Source organism: Myotis davidii, unplaced genomic scaffold, assembly GCF_000327345.1.
Source record: "Myotis davidii unplaced genomic scaffold, ASM32734v1 scaffold42, whole genome shotgun sequence".
Classification (NCBI taxonomy): domain Eukaryota; kingdom Metazoa; phylum Chordata; class Mammalia; order Chiroptera; family Vespertilionidae; genus Myotis; species Myotis davidii.
Genome location: NW_006294243.1, coordinates 1,957,210 through 1,972,417, shown reverse-complemented (window position 1 = coordinate 1,972,417; position 15,208 = coordinate 1,957,210). Strand labels below are relative to the sequence as shown.

General features: G+C 33.2%; 1 protein-coding gene across 2 annotated transcripts in view; it reads left to right on the top strand.

The window, feature by feature from the left end:
- Positions 1-15,208, top strand: part of CADM2 (cell adhesion molecule 2) — a 1,222,723-nt gene that overhangs the window by 1,199,638 nt on the left and 7,877 nt on the right. For both annotated transcript variants that reach the window (XM_006768264.2, XM_006768263.2), the window contains one exon: positions 14,261-14,386. In XM_006768264.2, the coding sequence (XP_006768327.1) occupies positions 14,261-14,386 (126 nt within the window). The remainder of the gene's footprint in view (positions 1-14,260; positions 14,387-15,208) is intronic.

Here is a 15,208-nt window from a genome sequence, read left to right as displayed (position 1 = left end):
TGGGGGCGTGCAGGAGCCAGCCAATCACTGATTCTCTCTCATCAGTGATGTTTTTCTCTCTCCCTCTCCCTTCCTCTCTGAAATCAATAAAAATATATTTTTAAAAAATAGTCTGCTGCCTGACCAGTGTGGCTCAGTGGTTGAACGCTGACCTATGAACCAGGAGGTCACGATTCAATTACCAGTCAGAGCCCATGCCTGGGCTGTGGGCTCAATCCCCAGTGTGGGAGTGCAGGAGGCAGCCAATGGGTGATTCACTCTCATCATTGATGTTCTATCTCTTTCTTCCTCTCTGAAATAAATAAAAACATATTAAAAAATAGTTGAAATGTATTGCTGAAGGATGGGGTAATAGAAGACTTCAATTTAATTTTGCATATTTTTAACATTTGGAAATTTATATTACGAGTATATCATTTTATTTTCAAAGTCAGAGAAAGGAATTGAAAAAAATACACATGTACACCTCACTTCTCGTACACATGCACAGTCTTCCTAAAGTGTTCACAAAAGAAATGACATTATTTTATATTTTGTTGAGTTTTTCAAGACTTTGAAATCCATATAGCAGATTATAACTAAAAAGGAGAGAGATTACAGGTTTCTATTAATATAGGATAGCATGACTAATGAGAAATGGTTAATTAAATCACATGCTAATTCTGAAATGACTTAAAAATGTTGTTGCTTGATCAAAACTCTAATAACGACTATTACTGTAGTCCTAATAGTAAAATATTTTTGCAAAATATTTTTTATTCCAATTAAAATGTTAATTTAAAGCATAAAATTATCCTATCAATATTGCATTTTATTTTTTTTTTTCACTTTAAACCAATGCAGCATACACTCAAATACTTTAGGGCTATCTCACATCTCAGTTGAGAATTGCTTTAAGTTTGGTGATTTCTTTATTTCCATTGGCACAACTATGCTATCATTTCAAATTAGGGCAGACCTTGAAAAATGTCAATTGTACAAACACACAACACATATTGACTATCTATTTACTCTACACTAAACACCATCCCCAGAACTTCCCCATTCAAATTCCTTTTCAACTTAACAATTCTATAAGACAAATGATCAGTAAAGACAATCTTTTACAAAGAGTGAACCAACGCTCAGTGAAACTAAACTGTTCAGGGTAACTTAAACATAAGTGGTTGAGACTATATGACGATAAAAGCATATTTAATTAAGACTATGATTCACTTAGTATCACATTTTTATGATTTTTCCCCCCAAAATGGCTTGTTTTGTTGTTGTTGTTGTTGTTTTTAATTCTTCTCAGATGAAGAACTGGTTTAAGACTCTTTTTTTTTCTGTTTTATACTTACAACAATAGACACTCTTACTGGTAATATAGTATTTAAAATTCCTTTTATATGTAAAGTTTTTAAAAAAGCCTTGTACTGTTGTTCTGTGGTTAGAGTGTCATCTGCATATGCACCAAAGTGTTGTGGGTTCATTTCCCCATCAAAGGCAATACCTGGGTTGCAGGTTTGATCCCTGGCCCCTGTTGGGTTGGTGCCAGAGGCAACCAATTAAAAGACACAATTATTTTCTAGTGCTCCAATGTGAGGTTTATTCAACTTGACCCAGGAATGAGGATGGCGTTCCTCAACATTGTTTTAAATTAGGGAGAAACACTGAGGTTGTAAGAACTTGCAGTCTACAAACATTACGTTACCATTTAGGAATGCGTATGTACACTACCTAAGATTTTTTATTATTATTATTAAAACTATACACCTTTTAAAAATTGCCTTGACAAAAACAGTTCTGGTTTGACTAATCACTTTGTTTCTTTAAATGACAAAGCATATGCAGGGTAGACCCCTTGATGAGCCAATATTGCACTATGGATACATATCTATGATTACCTGCTCTTAGAACAGAAAGTGCTGTATATAGAAATGTTGCCTTGAGGCAAGAGTTGCAAACCATGCAAACGTCTGTCTCTGTATTTGGAAAAAATAAAACAGGCTTTTGGTGCAAAAAAAAAGAAGTATTTGGACCCATGTTGCTCAGTGGTTGAGCACCAACGCATGCACCAGGAGATCATAGTTTGATTCCTGATCAGGGCACATGCCTGGGTTACAGATTCAATTCCCAGTATTGGGTGTGCAAGAGGCAGTCGATGGATGACCCTCTCTCATCATTAATGTTTCTGTCTCTCCCTCTCCCTTCCTCTCTCTGAAATCAATAAAAACATTAAAAAAAACAGTTATGAGTCAATAGTTTCTTGATGTGTTATCTTACAAGACAATTTGAACACTTGATGAGAGAGATTCTAGAAAAGATTGCAGAAAAAGTGATTTTATGTGGAGGTGGAAAAAAACAGGAAAGAAGAAAACTAAACAACACTCCATTTATTATAGAAACAGAAATAAACAGTTATACTAAACATGGAAGACTGATTATGACTACATTATGTTTCCAGTCACAATTAGGATATGATTTATTTATGGTTATAAAATTAATGATACTTACGAAGAACATAGTTTCTGCTTCTGAATTGTATGTTTATTGCTTAAGTAGAGGAAAGTCATAAGGCTCTTCCATTAAAATTCTAGATACTAGATGCCACTTTAAAAAGGTTTTAGGAATCTACTTTTATGACCATAAGACATAGTTTAGAATATAAAATAAAGGCATTTTAAAGTTGGCATTTAACTTTTTCTTCAGTTTAATTTAAATGACCTTAAAGCTTTCAGTTAGGACCTTTCATTTGTATGCTTAGACTAAAAATGCTATGTAATAATTGTTAAAATGAATAATTATATTTTATGCATAACAGGAATTTATGCCCAGTGCTTTTTAATTATGATGTAGGACAAAATTTTACAAGTAATTGTACTTCATATTTAGTTGCAAGGGCAGAAGTATTTTATATGTATGTCTGCCATTTAAATTGACCTAATATTTAGGTCAATTTCCTCTGAAGAATTTGTTACAGGCTTAGTTCATTTTGGATACTTATTCCTTAAATTTAAAAACATAGTTCCTTAATTAATGAAATATTCCAAAATTTTATGTATGTTTAAATTAAAAGCACTGCCATAATTTAAGCATGTTATGTTTTGTGCAAACTTTATTTTTATTTATTTTTGGAACAATGGAGTTTATTTATATTCACAAACATGCATACAATGACTTCTGTCATACTCAGTGTCTAGATCTGCATGCTATCTGACCATTAAATTATTAATGGTGGTAAGGATAAAGCAGTCCGTGACAGATATTAAATATGCAAATTATGTACAATGGACCCAAATCTCCAAGAGTTAACTACACTGAAGCTTCACACTAATATTTTCCTCAGAATTCATGTTATTAAAAAAACTACTAAATTTGATACAGCCTTCTTTCAAAGTTTTTTCTATAGTTGCGTGAGTAAATAGAATCAGGAATGATAAGTGACATTTTGAATTGCTTTCCATAATATGGAATTCTAGATACTTAATTCATTTTTATTATAACTCATTAACTAAATTAAGAGACTGAATATTTTGTAAGGAGATAATTTGAATTCTAAACAAATGTTCTACACTACCTTTGGATCTAAATATATTTACTTGTGAACTTGCCAAATCTAGCCATCTATTACAGCTTTAGCCATTTTGGAAAATAAGTTCTGAATTATAGGGTGAGAAGGAAACTCAGTAATGCTTGGACTTTGATGTTATTCTTCCACTCTCCTCATGCAATGGTCTCAGTAGAAAATCAACGCCGAAAGCGCAAAGGATCTCAGGAAAGGAATCCCTCCTGAAACCTGGGAAAGCTGTTCACATCAACATTTCTTTTAGCCATCCATTCGAATTTTCACTTCCTTCAGTGACAATATGCTCACACAAGTCTTTTTCATTTTGCATTTGCGTCTGTTTTCAATTTGGAGTTTGGAACCTAAGATACAACAAAAGTATTTGTTAAGTATTTACTCTAAAATCTACTAAATTTTGTATGATAATAGTAATTATTTTGTGAGATGGACTTGTAGATAGAATGAGTTAACTTATTAAAACAATTAATATGATAAGAATAAAGCTTTAATAAATATTAACCATTACTGTCATTATCTTTTATGGAAAAAGTTTTTTAATAAGACCTTTACATGCATTGCTTCATTCATTCCACGGAAAAGTTATATGTGGCGCATATCACTACTTTCCTGTGTTATATATGTGGAAACTGAAGCAGAGAGATGTTAGGTTACATATTGGTAACATGGCTTTTTATTTTAACATAATTTTATATTTGAAAAAATAACAGGGTGAGATTCCAGTAAGCTTAAGATTTTAATATTTAAAATATTCACAAGCTTTTCCTACTAGTATGTAATTATCTCCCGTAAATGGTGTATAGAAAGGACATGTATATTAAATTCTTCTAAATATATTTATTATTATAACTGGGAATCTGGTTCACTGACCATTCATAATGGATTTAAACCCTTATATAAGCATCATCAATATAAATATTATAATCAGCACCAGAATAATCAATTCAAAAAAAGTAGCAATATATAATTTGTTTGGATGAATTGACTAGTAACATAGTACACATTTTAGATTTATAAAGGGAAATTATTTTAGCAGTAGTGGTATTGTGTTTTTGGTGCATTGTCTCATAATAAATAAGATGTTTCTACATGTGACTATTTTATCACAATTGTTTCTGTACATGGACAGACATTATAAACAATTGGTACAGACTAAACATTTAATGTTGAGCATTATAAATATTCTCATTGTCAGGTATTTATTCTTTATATTTTCTTAGCATTTAAAAGTAAATCTGTCCTATTATTGTTTCCTTTAGAAGCATACTTAATTATTTTCAGGTTATTTTTTTTTAAGTTTAGTTTAAAAAGAAACGCGCTTAAGTCTAGATTTCACCCTTCTGCAGAAATCATTGCATGTAATTTATGTAACCTCTAGTCTGCTTAAAAATACTTTAATTCATCTTTTTATATTTGCCCAGAGCACATTGCCCAATAGACATATGGTAATGTCACATACAAGTCATTTGTCTTCCTTTTCAGTGGTCGTTCCCATTTATTCATTTTATGTGTAAAATAGGCTGAGACCAGTGATGTACAAAAATTTAGGTATTGTTGACATTAAAGGCAGAACAGTCCCTAATTAGATGATATGAGGCAACTGGAGAAAAAACAGTAGCTTTTACAGATCATATAAATGTAAAAGAAATTGATGTTATAGAATGAATTTGAGTATATTTTTTCCTGAAAATAAACAATATAAAATACAGGTTTGTTTACAGTTTCTAGCATTATAAATCTCAATATTTGATTTACATTACATTTACTCACATCTATTGAATGTGACTTATATGCACAGATTCCATATAAACTGATTTCAACAATAGCTCACTGAGGATGGCAGAGAAGATATATATTTTTAGTTATAGATGGAGGCAACTGAAACAGAGGAGGACAAACTGAAACTAGTACCTGGGTCTTATAGTTCTGAGTGTCATATTATTTCCGATGTTTTCTGATCTTAGAGAGACTACTGCTCAATGCAGGAAAATTATACTCTGTAGCATATGCCTAATGGATAATTTAGCTGAATTTTTCAAGCGGTAAATAACTCAAAAATGTACCCTGATCTTCCTTTGACTGTGTAGATAACCTTAAAAACTTCACTTCTTTCCCTTTCCTCCTGCTATTACACAGGTAATCTCCTGGCAAGCTCCCTCCCCCTTCGATGTCAGTGCTAAAGGAGGTGAAGCATTTTGTGAAGGGCCCTTAGTCCTAATAGCTACACTATTCTCTGGTTGAGAGTACTCTCTGGATTGTTCAAATTCTTCGGAACTGAGAAATTTCCCCATTTGAAGTACTCAAGAAACTACAATTCTGTGTTCACCAGAGAAAGACAAGTGAAATGCAGAGAATTATGCTAAAATCTATTTTACCCCAAAATAAGAATACCTCATCAGAGAAAATTTCCACTTGGATTTTTGTTTTTAAGGACAGAGTATCTTATTCAAGTACATATTTTATTTGGTCCCAGAACATTATTAACTATTTATGATACAAGTTAATGATATCAATTTTATATACTTAGAGAAAGTGAGCCATAAAAAGTGACAAACAGAGCTTAAGAGGACAGTTCTCAGAAGAAAGAAGCTGGAGGGCAATGCTATGAAATTAGTGCAGGATGCAGCAACACTTCACTTTTGTATCTCTGATAATCACATTTCACTTGCTAAATAAGTTTATAAATTGATTATATCCCTAAGCTGAACAACCTGGAAACACTGAAGTCAAAACAAAACAAATAAACACAACAGTGATTTTATGCTTATTGTCAAAATCTTTCTGAATAGGAAATCTGTGCACTATTATACATAGAGAGTTGTAAGTGGCATTTGTTGCTTATCAGCTTAGCATGGAGACAAATTTATGGTGCAGTAAATATATATATATGAAAGGCTAAGTGTTGTATTTGCTGGCAATTCTTTTCCTATTATTGTAAACCTGTTATAATACATAGACTTAATTTAGAGCTCATAGATTTAGAGTCCCTATACACTTTTTAAAAAATATTTTGATTGGATTTATTGGGGTGACATTGGTTAATGAAGTTATATAGGTTTCAGGTGTATAATTCTATGATATCTCATCTGCATAATGAATGTATTATGTGTTCACCACCCCAAGTCAAGTCTCCTTCCATTACAATTTATTCCCTGTTTATCTTTTCTTACTTCCCCCAACCCCCTTCCCTTCTGTTTATCACCATCCTATACACATCTTTTATAGTTAAAATTATGTGGAAGCCAGGCACACAAACAAGAATAATATATTTTCATGTTTTCTATCCTTTAGAAATTATTCTTAAATATTTTTGTCAGAAACAGTAATTGTACATAAAATTAGATAACAGATGACCCCTGAGTAAATGTAGTGATATATTTCTCTCCAGGGACTTTGTTAATGGCAAATACTGCTAAAGGACAGTACACTTTTTCTCCATAAATTTTGTGTAACTAAATTCAATAGTTTATGATAGTGACCCTCTTTCTGAAGTATTACTCTATTTAAAGGGGGAAAGTAGGCTCTTAAGTACATTGAAAAAATTCAAATTTAATGTTAGAATCAAATTATCTGAAGCATTAAGAACAAATTTGCGTGAGTCATTTTACTTAGCAAAATTTGCTAAAACATTTACATAGTAGCAGTATTATTATATTCAAACAAATAATTTACTACCGTGAAGGAGCAGTAATTCAGGGCTCAGCATAGCAAATTGGTATCTAAAAATCCAAATTCTGTCGGGAATTCAGTATCAGAATTTTATAATAACCATTCACTCACTCAATTTTCTTGGTCCTAAGAACTGTGTGAAAATGTTGTTGCAGCTATATTGTAAGTGTAATATTCCACTTTATTTTCAAGAATACTTATCTTTGGGTGAAAATAAACTAAAGCAAGTGAATTAATTCAAAAGGAAAAAAAGACATCTGAATATAGAACTTCAGGCCTAATTAACATGGAGAGACTAGTCACTGTTGTTTGGACTTTGCATACATAGATGGAAAGAAGAAATTACTACAGGGTGAAGAAACAACACTACTAGGGGTCATTTAGCAAAGATGGAGAATGAATCCCTCTCTATAATGCAAGAAAATATGACACAATTAAGTGAGAAGAGAGTAGAAATTACCTCCACAAACTGCTATTCTCCAAACAGAGGACATCTGACACAGCCTAAAAACTTTCATAATTATTTTTAAAACTTCTCAAAAATTATTCCAGTAACTTGCTTAGGCAAGCTGTCCTACAGTTTATCAATCTCTATATTAATAATAGCTATGGTTTTCTGAGTCAACACATTTTACAGACATTGAATAAAATAAGCCATTTATAATACAGAACTTGGCACAGATTAAATATCAACAAATTATTCATTCATTTAATCTTCATTCATCAGACTCCCACCACACTGATTTTATCCAATCTCATGTTATAGAAACCTTTCTCTATTGATACCCCCCTCCATCTCTCAAATATTCAGACACTTAGAATGATGTATAGTCACCACAAAAGTCCTGATGTAGTCTTTTAAAAAGATAAAAAGGAACCAATATTTTTCTACACAGAAGTTTATACTTCCCACTTGCCCCATCTCCCATATAACTAACATTTAGATAATGCTTACATTACATTGTGTCAAACATTCTTCTAAGCCCTTTATGTCCAGTAATGCATGTCATCTTTGACCATCCTAGAAATAAAAGTATTCACATTCTAAAGATGAGAAGGCTAAGAATCTTGACCAACATCAAACTAATAACAATAAGTGGTTTAATGGTTGGTATAAACAATTTGTAAACCCAGGATTTTGTGAGCAATTTCTTCCACTTGAAAAGCTTTCAGTGACTTTTCTGCTTTGTGATACTACTTTTCTTCTGTTTGTATAAATAACACACAACCTAGTTTCATTCCAAGATTGATTTCATCTGATGTTCTTGACATCAATTATTACATCTCAACTGCTATGAAACATGGGTGTGTGAGTAGACAGAGGCCGCCAATATAAAGCAGTACAGCACCTAAGGCAAGGCACAACTCAGTTACAAGTGACTCACTAAAAGAAATTCATCTGCTCTATTTGCTTACAGATCATTGGCTGGGGATGAGTATAGATTACCCAGACTTCCCAAAATCTATTTTTCATTGAATTTTTCCATAAGTCAAGTGAGTTACATGACAAAAATCATGCTGTAGTTTATATACTACTCAGTTCAGCCTGCAATTTGCCATAGACTGAGAGACTTAAGAAAGTAATGTATTATTTTTTATAGTTCTAGAGGTTGGAAGACCAAGATCAGGGTGCCAGCATGGTTGAGATTCTGGTGAAAGCTCTCTATCTGGCTTGCAGAAAGCTGCTTTAAGCTGTGACTTCACATAGCAGAGATAGAGATAAGTTAGATAGATAGATGATGATAGATGATAGAAAAATAGATGATAGAAAGATGATAGTGTGTGTGTATATATATAATTTTTTTCCTTATAAGGTACTAATCTCATTATGAGAACTACACCATCATGACCTCATTTAAATCTAATTTTTTTTCAAAGGTCTCATCTCCAAATACCACCACATTGGGTGTAGGCCTTCAACATATGGATTTTGAGAGGGATACAACTTATCCACAGCAGTTTCTTAAAAAATGAAAATGCTATTTTTCCAAAGTCTCAATTATGGTATACAAATAAATTCCTAGCAAAGAGATAAGGAAATAACTAGAAATGCTAAATATTACTTTATTGTGATGCAGGATCACTTATTTCAGGAAACTAAACTTGAAAAATCTCTATACTGTCTATTTCTAAAGGTGGTAACCTCAGTTACACACTTATTTTTCTGAGTTTAATTTAATATGTGTTAACCATTTTATTGTTAAATTTTATCTGAGTTTTCAATCACATCCAAAAAATAAAAACACTCAAAAATGAGAACAGAATATCTATATAAGTGACTTTATTGTTAAAGTGACTCTTATCATACATCCCAGTATAATATTTGGTCCATATTTATTCTACTCATTCATTTAACTCTTGTTTCACAACTCTGATATTTGCTACCTTGGGACTATGTTTACTGACTTTTGCATAAGAGGCACTTGCTTCTCTTCACTAATTCTTCTTCTATTATTTTCAGCTTTTACCTACTTTTCTATTTTTCCATATTGACATTGAATTTTATTCCTAGTTTTATCAAAAATTGCTATTAAGTTTAACCTGACTTAATTAGCAATTTTCTACTCTGCTATTTAATGTACTACTCCATTTTTTATCTATATTTATGCTGAACTAACCAAGAAGGTCAGTATTTTTTAGAAATGCATTTGTAAGTAAACATACAAAGTAGCATTCTGTATATTTATTTTATCTTTGAAATCTAAAAAATCCTGGGACAAAATGTGGACTTATTTTGTTAATCAAATGAAGACTAAAGTTTAAAGTATTTTCATTTATTGTAAGAGTATGTGTAGAACATTATGAATAAGGTAAAATAATATGCGCTCATATATTATTTTCTCTAAAGGTTATAATAAATGTATAAAAATAATATATCTGTAATTAGATCTATTAAAAATCAAGCGAATTGATCTAAAACCCATTGTAACAAGTCAAATTGTCTTAATGTACAAAAACGAAGGCAATGACCTAAGTTATCTGCGACTACCATGCAAGTGAAGATTATAGGCAAAAGTGTATGAAATTCATCAATGAAATATCTCACCAATAATGATTTACATTCCCCCAGTCTAATAACTATGTACAGATGTCATAAGATCCAAAGATAGTTTCTGCTTGTGGATTGATCCGCAACTTTACAGCTGAGAGAAATAAACACCAGCATCAAATCACAGAATCCTTCTGCAAAACATCTCAACAATATGAATGAATATAAGAAAAAAGGATTTATTTTAACAATTTTGCACCCAATGAAAAAATGGTTTCAATAAAAGAAGAGAAATAATGTATACATACAAAGTAAAAACATTTTTCAAGATATCTAAAAATAATTATTATACTTAAATGAAAAAAGTAAGAACTTTTTATTGTCAATACTATAAAATTATTTTAAAACATCTACTAAATCCAGAATGGGTTAAATAGAGAGTGGAATTAAACCAAAGTCACAATTGATAAAGACCTTTCAAAGGAATAAGAAATGGCAGAAAATGAAATCAACTAAGAAGAGGATAAACATGGAAAATATAATTAAATCAAAATGTAAATTAGTGAAATTATTTTAAAATAGGATGGAGGGAATGACATATACACAATATAAAATATGGTGTTTCTACCAGGGCACAATCTGATTTCCAAGGAAGGAAATCGAATAATTATTCATCTAAAGTAAAGTAGAAAAAAATCATGAGCCCAAAGCAAATAAACTAATCTGATTTCTCAGTTTCCCAAAAGAATGCTCAGTTCTGAGATATATTCAGTAAATAAAATGGACATGAATTTTGACTATCTGTATTTGGGGACCTGAGCAAGAGGTGGATTTTGAAAGTGATTCTAAAGTATCTAAGCAAGGAATACAAACATAATTTAGAGGCAAGGCAGGTTTATGTTTTGCTCCCTTCACCTGTTTTCTTTTGTTTTTAGATTTACAGCCAATGCCAGAAATTAAGGAAAATTCAATAATATACAATAGAAAGCTAAATTAGCAATAGCTCCTATAACAGATTAACTATTTAATGCTCATTGATTTTAAAATACCCCCCCAATTTTCTAAGCATTTCAATTCATGTATTCTTAGTTGGGTAATTTTCTTCCAGGTGGAGATTTATTGACCCATTACCTCACTTATTCTTGTGGCTCTCTCATTTATTTTTTTTTCTTCTTTCTTATTGAAAGTATTACAGATGTCCTGTTTGTTTATTTCTTTGTTTGTTTGTTTTCCCATTGACCTGCTCCACTCAGAACCCCCTTCCCAGGCCTTCACCTCTCTATTGTCTGTGTCCATATATGCATATAAGTTCCCTAATCACTCCCCACGCCCCCACCCCCTCCTTTCCTCTGAAATTGGTCATTCTGTTCCATGCTTTTATGCCTCTGGAACTATTTTGTGCATCTGTTTATTTTGCTCATTAGATTCCACATGTAAGTGAGACCATGTGACACTTGTCTTTCTCAGCCTGTATCTCCGGAGAGTGCTCAGCGGGGTTACATGTCTGGGCCTTCATTCAATTGCCTAGAACACAATTCACATGGTTACATTCAACTGCAAGTGAGATTGAAAACGTTTAGCTCTGTGAACTGAAAGACTAGGAAACCAGTTTGTTATGAGCTAGAAATCTCTGCCCCAATATATCCTTCTGATTTGCCAAATATTTGTTCATGTTGTTTCCCTCACACAAACCACTGCCCTACCCTATCCAAAGAGACAAGCTAAAGACCTGTCAAGCCAATATATCCAACTCAAAGATAAAGGTCGTTGATATGCTCAGTCCTCTTCATCATATCTGTGTGCATTACTTAAGGAGCAAATGAGCCAAAAAACTAATGCCCCCCTCCACCCATATACAACGCACAGTGATAGAACTGACCCCGGAGAAGTGGGAAGTGCTTTTTAAAAATCTTTGTAGTTGAGAGTATTACAGATGTCCTTCCTTCCCCTCCCATTGCCCTCCTCCACCCAGTCCCAGCCCACCCCAGGCATTCAGCATCCATGGGCGATGCATATATGCATATACGTTCTTTGAAGCACTTCTTAATACAAATGTTCCCATTTAGAAATAAAGGAAGAGTGGTAAGCACTGAGCAGTTACTGATCCATAACAATTATGGAAACACGCCAGACTGGCATTAAAAGATCCCTCTGCCCTGGCAAAAACAGTTCTGTGGAGAAACTGGATTCTCTTCTGTTCCTTCTTTTCTACTTCCCACAATTCTATCCTGTGGAACATTCAACCTGATCAGTCATCCCCCTTGACTACATCTGAAGTGAGTGTTTCAGAATATGCCCTCTATGGAGTTTATATAGCTTTCATTTTTTTAAATTTCTTTATTGATTAAGGTATTACATATGATTACATATCCCCCTGGACCCCTCCACTCATGCCCTCACACCCCTGTTGTCTGTGTCCATTGGTTAGGCTTATATGCAAGTCCTTTGGTTGATCTCTCCTCCTTACCCCACTCTCCCCTAGTTTACCTTTTGCTTTCTTTACGTTTGGGGGTCCAAGGATTGAAGTTTCAAATAGTCAGACTTTTTTTTCTATCTAGACATATGATTTTTGGGCACAGTAGTTCTATTAAAATCACAGTAGACTTCTAAACGATGTGCCATATTTGTGTGCCTATAACCACACTCCATCTTTTTTTAAATCTATGATTATATTTCTATGGTAGAGAAAAACAACAGAACAATGGTAATACCTTGCCCATTGGTAATACCTTTTAAAAAATTTATCTTCATTGTTGAAAGTATTACAGATGTGCCCTTCCGTTTCCCCATTGACCCCCTTTACCCTGCTCCTGCCTCCCCACGGGCCTTCACCACACTATTTTCTGTGTCCATGGGTTATGCATATGTGCACATAAGTTACATAGTTAATTTCTTCCTCCTCCAACCTCCCATCCCACCTTCCCTCTGAGATTTAAAGGTATAATTTCCAAGCCTAATTTATTATTTTTTATTTTTTCCTCCTCTAAATCCCTCTTTAGACTATAAGCAGCTACTATGATGCTATCTGCAACAATGGGCTTGGGAGGGTAGGCTGTGCCTTCAACCTGATCCTTGCTATAGGCGCTGCGCCTTGGCAGATTTAGTTTTATTCCTTATTATGCGACTTCTAGAAACAGTAGATTTCTCAAACTTTCAATATCCCAATGACTGGGCTTTCTTTTGATCTTTTAGATCTCTGCTTGAAAACTGGACGGTTTCCTGTGCTCATCTCTTTCCTGTAATATCTTACTAAAGGCAGAATATAAAAGCATATCGTTAATCTGTATCTTTCCACTTACTTCTTCTACAGCTACAAGCCCAACAAGCACTAAATCCTCCCTGCTGAGTGTTCATTCTCCTCCTTCTATCAATAATACTAAACACAATCTGTACCACCCTCCTCTATAGCATACTCTCCAGGATCCTTCCTACTGCCCTGTTCTCTCCCCTCAGTCTGCTCTGCTAGAAGCACTTCCTCTGTCTAGCTTTTAAATATGGGAGTTTTCTAGGGCTCAATTTTTAGACCTTTTCTTTTATCTAGAATCGCTCTTCTAATAAGTTTATCAATTTTCATAGCTTTAAATAACATTTATATAATGATAAATCCCAAGTTATCATCTCCAGCTCCATCCTTTCCTGTGACATAATTTCATTTTTAAAATATTATAATTGTGTTCATCTCACCAAAAAATAGACACATAGACATTTTTAGAAGGAGAAGAGGAGGATCAAAAGGCATAAAACTGTGCAAAATCATATTAGTATTTGTTTATCCATTTTCTCTTTAAAATGAAAACTCAAAAACAAGTGATTTATGGGAGAAATGTTGTATCCCCAGGTATGTTGTACGTTATAGGTACACAATAAATATTATAGATACACTATACATATTTGTTGACTAGAGGATTGGTGTACTACACATTAATAAAGCTTTATTTTAATAGAAATGTGATCATTTTTAATAACTCATTCTAATGCAGATATGCACTCAATGACTAATAACACTAACTTAAGCAATATTTTCTTCTCTTTCCTAGATCCCAATGCCCTGGCTGGCCAGACTGGTCCTGATCATGCTCTTATAGGAGGAATAGTGGCTGTAGTTGTATTTGTCACGCTGTGTTCTATATTTCTGCTTGGTCGATATCTGGCAAGACATAAAGGTGGGTTGTATTTAATAGTGTTATTAACTCTGACACAAACATTCTAAAGACTTGCTTTGCAATGAGATATTATATGAATGTACGAGAGAGAGAGAGAGAGAGAGAGAGATCTAAATACTAAATTAAATTATTTCAGGGAATTCTTGATTATTTTACTCAACTTTGAAGTTAGGTTGGCTTAGTCCTGGCCACTGTGCCTCAGTTCATCAAGCACTGTCCCATGCATGGAAAGGTCACTTGTTTGATTCCCCATCAGGGTATGCCTGGCTGTGGGCTAGATTCCAGTAGCATTCAGGAGGCAGCTGATCAATGTTGCCTTCTCACATCTATGTTTTTTTCTTTCTTTCCCTCTCCTCTCTCTAAAATCAATAATAGAAACATGTTTACAAACTAAATGAAGTTAAGTTGGCTTAGCAAAATAATGTTTAACCAATAGCCGAAGATCACAGAGTAAATCATAGTTGGAAAAACAAAAAAAGAAGCAAGTTTATAATTTATTTCTAGAACAAAAATTCAACTATAACATTAAGCTTTTGGTTATTGTTTTTAGGTTTATGGACACACGTGTGGCCATATTAGCGAGAATAATACGTGTTGCTGGGGGTTTTTTTGTAATGGGCTAGGTAGCAAACTCTTGATATAATCTATTTTTAAATGGAGTTACCAAAAGAAATGGTGACACGTTTGATGTGATCATTATCAACTGCTTAACAAAGGACCCTGATTGCTACAGCTGCATGGATCACATGGTCTGTATCCATCTTTAAAGAAATCAAAGTATTCATTACCCACTCCAACTTGGCTGTCATCGCTAGTTAACCT